General features: G+C 34.5%; 1 protein-coding gene across 6 annotated transcripts in view; it reads left to right on the top strand.

Annotated features, from left to right (window-relative positions):
• LOC130446301 (homeobox protein homothorax) overlaps positions 1 to 12,214 on the top strand; it is a 356,948-nt gene that overhangs the window by 296,907 nt on the left and 47,827 nt on the right. For all 6 annotated transcript variants that reach the window (XM_056782464.1, XM_056782466.1, XM_056782463.1 and 3 more), the window contains one exon: positions 9,769 to 9,845. In XM_056782464.1, coding sequence (XP_056638442.1) covers positions 9,769 to 9,845 — 77 coding nt within the window. The remainder of the gene's footprint in view (positions 1 to 9,768; positions 9,846 to 12,214) is intronic.

Below are 12,214 nucleotides of genomic sequence, written 5' to 3'. Positions count from 1 at the left end.
AAATTTTAACATAAAATTGAACGTAAATAAAATTGAAACTTGAAACTTTCATTTGATTTTAAAATGAAAATTTTAATCAGTCATATTCTAGCCTAATTTTTATCGTTCATATCGGAAATTGGAACAACAATTGATGTCTAAATTATTTTTTTTTAACGTTTTGTGAATTAATAAGAAACCTCGCGACACATTTTTGATTTTGATTTGCTACATCTCTTTTTTCTTTAATTACTTTTGTCCACTTTATACCTACACTTTGATGTTTGATATTTCAGATTCTAGAGTCACTTGTTCGAGGTATAATTTTTATCTTTTTTTTTTTACATTTTAGTTTTATTCATATATTTCAATTGATTTTCATGTTTTGCTTAGAATTGTTCCTCAATTTCCCTTTGTATTATTTAACTTCTATTCTAGTTCACTTATATCCCAATTTTTTCAATAATGTTCACTTATATTTTCAACTAAAGTATAAACTTTAGGTTTTTCGCTGCATAATACTCGACCTGACATTATTATAACGTTTAGATGATGCTTTCATAATTGCTATCGTGCTTCATAAAAAATCGTAAGCCCACCTAGCATCATTAAAATCGAATGTTGATGCTATATCCTAGTCATTTTGAAAAACCACAGTTTCTAATTCAATTATTTCTCGTAACAGTTATTATTTCCGTACGTATGTTGGTAATTTATTAGTGGATTCGTTTGAACCAGAGGCGGTCCGACGATGCTTCTATAAGGGTTATGTAACCCCAGAGAGATACTCAAGATAGGGTTATTGGTCCCAGAAGACCTCTCGCGAGGTGTGATGGGGAGTAGATGGTTCGCGCTCGGTGTTTTTCTCGAAATTACCGACGCGGATTGTAGTAGACGGCTAATGGCAGCCGATGTGGGCCCTTTGGGGCCTTTTCGCATCGTTGCACATCTCTACGACACTAAGACAATTATTTGCAGCCATTCTTAGTTGAAAGTTAGGTGTAATAAAGGCATAAATACTTTCAAGTGTTAATTCCAAAATCTGGAATAGCCGTTGGTGGTTATTTAACTTCCGAAATAAATTACCCACTTTTTTGTTGTTTCCTGTAATTTACTTGTCGATGTTGTGGAATTGGCAATTTCAACAATTTTATTATTTGATTGTAATCCAGGTCAAAATTTTTCTGAATTTGAAAGAGGAACCAATAAGGACGAGATGGATAAATTGATATACTGATATACTTTTCGCCACTACACGACGTTTTTAATTCCATTTTAAAATTGTTTAATTCCGAATCTTGTGTCTTTAATTTAAAGTAAAATATAAAATGGTGTAATACACACCCCATCGCATCACTTGCTATATGAAGAAGATTTTCAACTTATCCTAGTTCAGCTATTGGTAACCATCAACTTTCGCGGGAGTCTTACTTGATTATTCAGCAACAAAAAGTGTATTTTCAAAATTTACCAGTTTTATAGCTGTAGCTATTTCGAATTATTTTTGACATATTGTTAATTTGAATACACTGCAATAACTAAGGAACATTTTGTATATTAAATTTATTACATAATAAGGTTTCTATTAAAAATTTATAAAGTTATCAATTATAATTCGAATTATCGATGTGGTTTGTCCTCCACAAATCAGACAAAACTTTTTACTTCGTTGATTTGAAAACTAAAAAAAAAAAGTGAAAAACTGCAGGCCGCAATTAGTCGACAAACGCGATGGTGGCTCCGTTCCCGATAACGTCACCGGTGACAGAGTGGTGGTGTTATCTTTCGCCGGCACGCAACCAACTACGAACCGAACAGGAACAAAATTATTTCGCCTTTACCTACGGTAATGTCGGCATTTGCATGATGGAGGAAGATTTTCATGCTAGCTACGTCCGAATCAAGGGATCAATTGCAATCCATTTGCGATTTTCGTTCGACTGTTTCAAACAAAAAATATCGTTTTTTCACGATAACTGGATTTAAGTTAACAAACTGATGTTAGAAATCTATTATGAGCATTTGCATTTATTATTATTTTTGAGACCAATTTTGTTCGCAATTCGCAAGGATCTAACAACCATTTTAAATTATCTAATAGTATCTAGAAACATTTCTGACTTCTTCGCTGTTGTGCGGGTAAGATTAACATTAAAATTATTATGAAGAAATACGTAATACTAGATTTCTTTATAACTGATTCAAATTCTGGAAAAATCAAGTGTTAATTTAGTCAAACTACGTAGAGACAAAAAAAATCTAAAGCAAAGTAAAGTAAGCAAAGTAAAAGTTAGAAACTGGCAGAAATGGACCGTAAATTGTGACGAAATATAAACGAGAAGGTATAGACATGGAATATGAGGACTAATCCATTATTATTATTAATAAAACTATGACATTTAGTAGGCATACTAATAAAAAAAATTCGATAATTCCCTCTTTCCGTGACTGATGATAGCGAGTGATTTAATTTATTTTTAGTTCTCATTAATTCCGCAGAAATGAATTCATTCTTGATTTAAAAATAAACATAGAATTAGACTTTATAATGTTAACCTAGAATTTACGGTATATAGATCGTTATTCTATTTTTTAAACTGAAAGTCCAAATGAGGAAAGTATAAAGAATCCGTTGGATGGATAGACAGTTACTTTACAGTTATATAAAATGTAATGTCATCAGATTAAACTTGTGTCTTATGTATATCTATGAAGAGTATCACAAGACTCTAGTCAACTTTTCCTGGTGATGTAATGCAGACTAAGAGCACTGTTACTTTTGGAGCAGTTTTTTGTACGGATGTGAGACATGGACACTTAAATCTGACATCATCAATAAAATAGAAACGTTCGAGATTTGGTGCTTTCGGAGAATCCTCAAGACTGCACGTACCATTAATGGAGGGATACGGATCGAAAACAGGCATATAATTCGAGGTACTAACTATCACATCCCTCGCCTGGTCATTCAGGGAAAGGTTGAAGGCAGAAGATGGATAGGTCGCAAAAATCTATCGGGACTGGGAGTAGAAAAACTATTCACAGTATCGACAGATAGAGACTAATTCAATCAAATTGTCATGGAGATAACCTAGGCTGCAAAACACGGCATCGAAAGAAGACGATGAGAAGTTTTATAGTTCAGAAAGAATTTTATGATTTGACACAGTTTATTCAATATAATCTCCCTGAACTTGAATTAGTTTGTTATAGTTATGCTCTACTCCACGCATTTCATTCCTGAAGCATTAAAATATGTTTTTACGATTGATGGAAATAGTTTTTCACGCTTAAAATAAAGTAGTCAGTGGGACGAATAAAATTTATATTGCAACGTACCTCGGTTTATTAATTTTTGCAATGTTTTTCGCAAGCTCTATGAACGAACTGATGGTAACACATCCTTGCCCAATTTGTGGTCTATAACTTTTTGGAGAAGAAGTACTGGGTTCGCTCTACGAATAAGCCTCATGTTTTGATTCAGAATCACCACATCTGAAATCCAAAACCTTCTAATGAGATGCCTGGGATCTTTCTTGATTTATCGACGATGTTTCATAATCATATTCTTTATTTTAGATATATTCTTCAAGACTGGTGTAATGCCCACTGTTCGAATTGAAGATGAAGAATCTATATATACTTTCAACAATTTGTTTTGCTATAATGCTTTAATTTTAACAATTGTGTGAATACGAATAAATCTCTCATCAAACTTTTTCAACAGTTAGTTGCAGCGGACAAAAAAAAGTCTAGAAAACCATGGTCTAGTTATAAATAGAGTCTGGAAACAGAGAATCCCATTATTAAATAGAGTATATGAAGGGAAAGAGCAATAGAAGTATGGAAGATAACTATATTTACTTCAAAATTATATATTATGGAAACCAATACAATTAGAAACTAAATAATATTTGTTGGACATATAAAAATCCGGATTTCATATAATTTTGCGCGACAGTTGAATAAAACAGAATAATATATTTCTAAAAAGAAAAGTGTTTAGGTAGAGATGTACGGTAAATCGTTAAGAGCCACCGAGGCAGCTGAATGATGAGATTCGTACTCCTGGTATTTTACAACATGTTGGTTAAAAAATAATTCCAAAATTTAAATCAAACAGCGAATCCGCGATTGTAGTGGCGAGGAAATTTATTTTCTGAAAGCGCATACTCTTCGTCGGCATTTGAATAGAATGAAAAAATAAACAACACATCTCGGCAATCCAGTCGAAAGAACAAACGGGCGGTAGTCGGACCCGGCTAATGATTATTCAACTGTTTTGCATGCGGCAAAGTTTATGTTACTAGTCTGGGACGATGTCGCGTCGAGAGGCCGACCCATGGACTCATCATTTATAAAAGGCGCTCTTATGTATCCTCTGCTCTTTGTTCAGCTCTACGCAAATGATTTTGTTTGGGATTGCAATTATTGTCGACTGCCATGATATAGACAATCACTGAATGGATTGTATAAATTTCATTCTCGGAATAAGATGTGCCCGCATTGTTTATTGTATCAACTTCTGTTATTGTAGTTGCCGAACGTGGATAGCCTCATAATTACTTTATTCAATTTAAATATCGATCAAAAGGATTAAACTAACATGAAAGTGATTTACCGAGAAATCCAATTTAGACTATTACATTAGTGAATGTATTTTGCTACAGCTTTCTTGAATTCGTCTCCTCAATACGAGGTGTGGTTGTTAAATAACAATATTGATATCCGTACAACGCTGCATACAAGTCTTACGAGGATGGTTTCGGAAGTATCTAGCCCAACAAAGACTAGGAAAATTTGGGAAAAACATATATTTATTTTTCAACGTAATCTTCTTTTAACTCTATACACGATGTTCAATAATTGCGATACTCTTTTTATAATAAGCATCGTCAAGCACCTCGAAATAGCTAATAGCTTTACTGCTCGAAAATCTTTGACAACCGAATCATTTTTTCAAGTCTGAGAACAGAAAATAATGGCTAAATTCGACGAATATGATGCATGAGGTAACAATTCTCAAACTTTAATTCATTAATTTTGGCCATTGCAATAGCCTGCAGATGGATCGGTCTTTGCATTCCTTGGAGCCGGTTCTTCCTTTTCAGTCCATTGGTTTGATTGTCCTTTTCAGTTAATATACGATGTACCACACTTTTTGAAATGCCTGCTATATCCGTGTGTCTATTTGTGGATTATTTTCAACATTCCTGAAATCAGGAATTAATTGGACAATCAATGCGATGCTGGTCTTCCATGTTTACAAATCCACTGAAAACGTTCACTATTGATGTGTGCCAAACAAATACTAAACAACCTGGGGTAGTCAAACTTGAAACATATGCTCTATAGATTGTGTACTTTTGGAACCATCTTCGTATATTGTTTGAAATATTATTCTTTTTAATGTAGGTAACGTATAGAAATCACGGAGCTTGACTAGAAAATACGGAATGAGCCGAGGCATTATCTATGACATTTCCTTCCACGATTTGGCTTGTTTTATTATTCTTTCACGAAGGTAAAGATAGTGACCTTCGGGAACTATACAATACCATGGATATCGAAGAAACGATATTTTTTTTCTTTAAACTTTCATTGTCCGTTCAAGCTCCTGGTGCATTCTGCTTCTTGCATTGCTTGGATTACCTCTTCGTTTCAAGATCATGAAAAATTACAAACTATCAACTTATCATTATCCTTTTCCATAATTATGGGCCATTTTCAATAGAAACGTTATTAGGAGGTTTTTATATAAACGTGAAAAATACTGGTATCAAATTGGGACACACTTCTTGCATATTAAAATTGTGATGTAAAATTGGTCTTGCGGATCATCTTGAGAACATTGAGAACACTTAAACCACCTTAGCAAAACGGCACGTTCCACAAGAAATATGACAATGTCCACATTTTTCTGAAGAAACAAAAAACAACTCTGCAGCGATTGAAGAATACGGCTGTACTGATTTGTTAAAAGTATTATTTGTAACAGGAGATTTCACTGCTGTGGATTTTTAATTTTTATTATATGCATACTTCTGTAGAATCATCAGGATAGTTATTTCGAAGCCATCTATTGTATTTACACACTAATCCAGGCACATCTCAAGGATATCTCTTGCTATTATGTATTATACTTTCCTTGGGTATTTCATTATAAGAATACTTGATTTGCCCACATTATAGTTGTTGCTTCAGAAAGTTTTATGGTTTGAATACCGTCGATTAATGTGTGAGTTTGTATACAATTTATAGTGCATTAAGTTGAGCAAAAAATCAAGTTTCCTAACTTGATATTCATTAGTTAATTGTACTACTTTTAGCTGATTGAATTTCTGAACAAACATCTTATTCTACACCTCCTATATAGCGCCGACTTTAAAAACAATAAAATGTTTTCAATTGTCACCCAACAAGAATTTTCGTCGCCATAACATCTCTTTTTCTTTATTCAAAACACGGAGGGGCTTAAACGATAATCAAAGGATATCCCAAATCCCATTTAGAAGTCGTAGATTGAAGAAGGGAGTCCCGAAAACGCTCCCCATTGTCGCCGTTCCTAACTCGTAACCACCTATTGGATGAGTTTTACGACCAATTCTATCCACAGGTCGGATGAATTGGGAGAACACTCGTTTTCCATAACATTAGATGTTTTCTTGAGAAGTTTAGCTTGAGGTGACTGTTACAGATTTTACGGAAGAGAAAATGTAATGTCGAGAGGAATATTAACGATAAGGCGTTTCTTCCGCATACTTGAAAATGGAGTTTGCAAAAAGTTTACTGTTTCTAAACGAATTCTAAAAAAGTAGAAGGGGCAAAATATATAAGAAATTTTCCTTAAAATGAATACTGGGGAAATTTGTTAATGGTTTTTGTAGATTGTCAAAGATTATATCTGAATCGGCAGTATCATCCGAATTCTGCAACTGGAATACTGATAATTATAGATCAAAATCCTTTTAACAAACCGCGCATTCAATCTGCTTTGAAATAAGAGAGAAATTATTGAAAACATTCATTAATATCGGACTAAACAGAATGGATAGAACTAAAGTATCCAATCAAACTAAATAGTAGTTGTGTTTAGGTTAGCACATATTGTATAACGTCAAAAGACGAACGCTTTTTAAATTCCTTTCTAACCAAAAAAAGAGAAGAGTGTTTTGGTTCGCCCCTGTTCTTCCCATTTTGCAATGCATAGTGATTTTTACGATAATACAGGGATTTCTTTATATATATTCCACTACCATTATTTGCGTATCTCCATTGAGACAGCACGAAACGGGTAGAAAATTGGAGAGAGGGTGAACGTCGCCGCATTCCTTGGGTTGATCACACACTCGGACTGATTTTAATGTACCCCAGGGTGCTCACACATCACATACCACCTACGATCGGGTCTTCCAATCTCTTCTTTGATGGAGATAACCATAAATAAAGGAAATCGCGATAACTTTCCCAACGAAATCGATAAGAAGGGTACGAGGAAAAAAATGTTTGCTTTTACATTTGAATTTGAATAAATGAAAATCTCCCACGTTATCCATAACAGAACATGAGATATACAGAAATGGAATTTTTTGCTTATTTTCATTACAAACTGGAAAATAATTCGATCAAAAATTTGGCTGATTACGATTTAATAACAATGCAACGCGGCACATCCCGATCAATTTTTCTTGTTAATTTCCCTTTAAATCTGTCACATATTCTCCGACTACGACTTTTGTCATTTATTAGTCGATCCTTGATGTTTGCACGTTCTAACGCCGCCTCTACGATGCGAACAAGGATAATCACGTGTCATTCCTGAGAAAACACCGCCCCAAAGTAAATTACCGTGCGTCGGACGTTTATTCACCGCCCCCTTTTTAACGAAAACGCTGACGATTGCTTGGTACTAATTGACCATCCTAGATAGATGAACTGTCTTTTTTGCTTCCCAGTTTACATTCTAAAAATTTGTAACTTATCGTGATATAACGACGACTTCGTTACAAACGAATTTAAGTTTCATGAAGTTGAAATTTTTTCGTATAAAAAGAAGTATTGTAGTCTCCAGATGTATGTACCCTTCACGAATAATAATAATCATTGGAGAGTTTTTTCTATATATATTAATCGGGTTAAAACGTTCTTTGCCGTCTTCCGATTCCCAGTTTCCATTTTTCTCGATCTTCCCAAAGATCTTCTTCCAATCCTCTCTCTCGAATATCCTTCTCGATACCTTCTCTCCAACTTAATCTTGGTCTTCCTCTCTTTCTTCTCCCTTGTGGTGCCCAATTTAAAATTTGTTTGGGTATGCGGTCTTCAGGCATTCTTTGGACATGTCCGTACCATCTTAACTGATTCGCTCTAATGTCTTCCGTAATCGTGTGTTGCACCTTCATGATCTTCCTGAATCTGTCGTTTCTTATTTTTTCCAGTCTTGATATTCCTGCCGCGCGTCTTCAATAATCCATTTCTGTGGCTTCAAGCATTTTGACTGTTTTTTCTTTTAGAGGCCAGACTTCGCTACTATATGTTGTTATACTTTTTATTGTGCTATTGTATATACGATGTTTGTTTTCCTTGGATATTTGTTTGTCCCACAATATACTATTTAGTTGTCTTATTGCTTGTCTTCCTTGGTTATTTCTTTGTGCTATTGCTTCATCTAATCTTCCATCATTAGTGATGATCATGCCTAGGTATTTGTATTTTGTACAATGACTTATTTTTTGTTGTGTTTCTTCAAGTATTAAATTTTGTTGTTCTCCTCCAATACACATATATTCCGTTTTACTAAAATTTACTTCTAGACCCCATTTCCTGTATTCCTCTACTAGCTTTCTTGTCATATATTCTAAGTCTTCGTAGTCCTGTACCAAGATTATCTGGTCATCTGCAAAACACAGGGTATATAGTGTGGAATCGATTAGTGGAATGCCCATGTTCTTACATTTCCTTTTCCAGTGTGCTAGTGCGTGTTCCAGGTATATCTTGAAGAGTGTGGGTGACAGACAGCATCCTTGTTTCAATCCCTTATTGATGGAGAATCCTTTTGAGACCTTGTTTCCTATTTTTACTTGTGATTTACTGTTTTCATAAAGCTTTTGTACTGCTTTTATTAGGGCCGCATTTATATTTGTTCTTTCCAAGGCATCCCATAGTTTTGTTTGCGGTACGCTGTCATATGCTTTTTTAAGGTCAACGTACAAAAGGTGGAGTTCTTGATTTTTGGCGGTTTTCTTATCAATTATTTGCGAAATCGTAAATAAATGATCAATAGTCGACCTCCCCGTTCTGAAGCCTGCCTGTTCTTCTGCCTCCATGTTGCAATATTCCTGTTCGATTTTATTTTTTATGATTTTTCCATAAATTCTGGATATTGTACACAGCACTGTAAGTCCCACAGAGTTTTTTCTTATAGATTTAAATAGTGCTAAATTATCTCTGTTGTTCCAGTTTTTATTATGAGTTTGACAGTTTTATCTGTATAAACAATTCTTCTTCCGTTTTTAATAGATTGTTTCATATTCATCAAGAATTCCAAACGTAAATGTCTCATTTAATTAGGTTTCATTAATATTTTTCGACCATTGGTGTGTCCTAACTAGACTTTGCCAACGTCATCTAATTTCGTTTATGCCAAGGAGATTCTTCTGGAAAGTTGACGAAAAGTTTCAAAGTTCATTGGTAGTATGAAGGTAATTTTCGGTGCAAAGCTTACCGAAGGCTAGCTCAAAACATCAAACCACCAAACGTTATGAAGCTAATGATAAATTTTCTTTGTTCCAGCATCCTTACCCTTCGGAGGACCAGAAAAAACAACTAGCACAGGATACTGGCCTTACGATACTACAAGTTAATAATTGGTAAGTTTTAAATTATCTATATATAATGATACATATTCATTAGTGAATGACGTTACTTCATTTCTTATTATTATATGTTCTTTCAACTGTTGAAGTTAATATACGTTTTAGAAAACTATCTAACCTCGAAGAAGCAATACTTTTCAATGTGTAAAGAGTTAAAAATGTTTATGGAATTTTTGATACAATCGTGATAAATGTGAAACATTCTAGTGTTTATTTTTTGCCGGTATTTCAGCTGTTTTTATTCTAAAAAGAATGTCTACGGAGACGAAAATCTATCGATCTATTAATTGCGTCTAACAAAATTTCCAACTAGTTGTGGAAAATCCTCCTGTACATATTTAATACCAGAACAATTCGTATCATAAATCTCTCCCATCGCCAACTGCAAATATCCTCTCGTTCGTTACTCTATCCGTTTTTCCATTCTGGCAGCGATCCATTGCAAAAGTTTTCATTTGGTCTGGAGCTTTTCGGTCTTTTGAGTTTTTTCGCGCTTCGAATCCTTAGGGAGAATAGAGGAGAACGAGGAACGCCGGGTGTGCGACACGCCAGGTTGAACGTTATTTATGGGATATTTTCCCGCTTTTCCGCTTTCCCGACCCATATAGAAAACGTTATCCCGGTCGATGGTACGGACGACAGTTTGATCCTTAGGGTTTCACGTGTGCTCTCTAATGAAAATTGAGGTTATGATTTTCGTTTCTTTCACACTATAATACGGTATTTCGTCCAGCCACCAAGTTATTTCCAATTTACATAAATGAAAATATTACTTACTTAAAATGAGCGTTTCTTATTATTTCATACTATTTTTTGAATCTAAACTTTTGATTTAGATCGTACGGGTTTAATAATCGAAATACAATTAGTAAAACGTAGTAATACTTGAAATTTGATGTAGTGTGGAAGAATTTGTGATTAAATTTCAGTTACTCGCTTTAAGAAATAAAGTTTATTTCAAATTAAAACTCAATTAAACGAAATTCCTAAATTTTCACAACACTTTGTCGGAAGTTAATAAGTCTTCGTTGATTTAGAACGTGTAAAGGATAAAGCAGTTGCCGTACAATTATACATTAAGAGTCGGAAGAGAACCATTTGACTAATTACGAAATCAGTTTCTTAATAGACGTCCCGACACGAAGCGGATGTGGCCCCGGAGGATACAATATCCCTTCGGCTGTACGAAGGGTTGAATGGAACTCGAGTTTTGTAATCAGCAAGAGATAACACACATATAAAAGTTCCTCTACAAACAATTTACCTACACTAAGAGGAATAAGAAAAAGGCAAACAAACATTTTTTTACGATTAAATTTGTTTCTTATGTTATTATTATAGACTAACAGATTTTCACTTTGTACCGACTTTGATCTTGATCTTAGACTGAGACTTGTGCGGTGCTACGTTTGGTCAGTGCTTCTTTACGGGATGGAGGGTTGGACCCTTAAGGTTTAAAACATCAACAAATTAGAGGCATTCGAAATGTGGGTATATCGTAGAATCCTGAAGATACCATGGACTGCCAAATTGAGGGATGAGGCGTATCAATAAAGACCGTGAACTCTTTAACATCGTGAAGAAACGAAAGATTGCGTATCTTGGCCATATAATGCGAGGCCATAAATATCAATTTCTTCAGTTGATAGTCGAGGTCAAGATTGAAGGTAAGAGAGGATTGGGACGGAAGAGGATGTCATGGTTGCGGAACGTGAGGCAGTGTACGGGTATAAAAGATATTCACACATTGATCCATACCGCTAGAGATAGAGAAGCCATGAAAAATGTGGTCGCGAACAACCATTAATGGATAAGCATTAAAAGAAGAAGAAGAACAGATTTTCAATATAGTTGACGGTTGAGGAGTTTGCCTGTGAAATAGTCTACATAATGTGGATGTGTTTCTTTAAGAGTTTAATTCTGATTGGTCACGTTTCTGTAATAAAATTCATCTAAAGGAGTTTTATGATGATTATTCAAAGATATCAACATTCTGTAGAAGAGTTTTCAATGAAAATCAATACAAGAAACTTACCAGAATCATTTAGAATATATAAGATAAAACATTAACTTCATTTTTAACATGTTTTATAATTTTTAATAATAAACAGAAATAATTCAATTGAAATTCAAGATAATTTTATATTTTTCTTCGTGTACTTTAAGTCTGTTACCGTCGCCGTGTTCTCCATTGTACCCAGTTTCCCCATTTTCATTTCCTGCTACAATAGTTCATTAAAAAGGTGTTTCGGAGGCTATTCGGAAGGTTATTCGGGAGGCTATTAGATGGTCTGATATTGCTCCTTGGAGGGCCGTTCTCTGGCGTGCCATCCGACGACAATGAAACTCACTCGTAAATTGCT

Source organism: Diorhabda sublineata, chromosome 7 (assembly GCF_026230105.1).
Source record: "Diorhabda sublineata isolate icDioSubl1.1 chromosome 7, icDioSubl1.1, whole genome shotgun sequence".
NCBI classification, from domain to species: Eukaryota; Metazoa; Arthropoda; class Insecta; order Coleoptera; family Chrysomelidae; genus Diorhabda; species Diorhabda sublineata.
The sequence above is the reverse complement of the archived record's forward strand: the minus strand, read 5'-3'. Positions and strand labels throughout refer to the sequence as shown.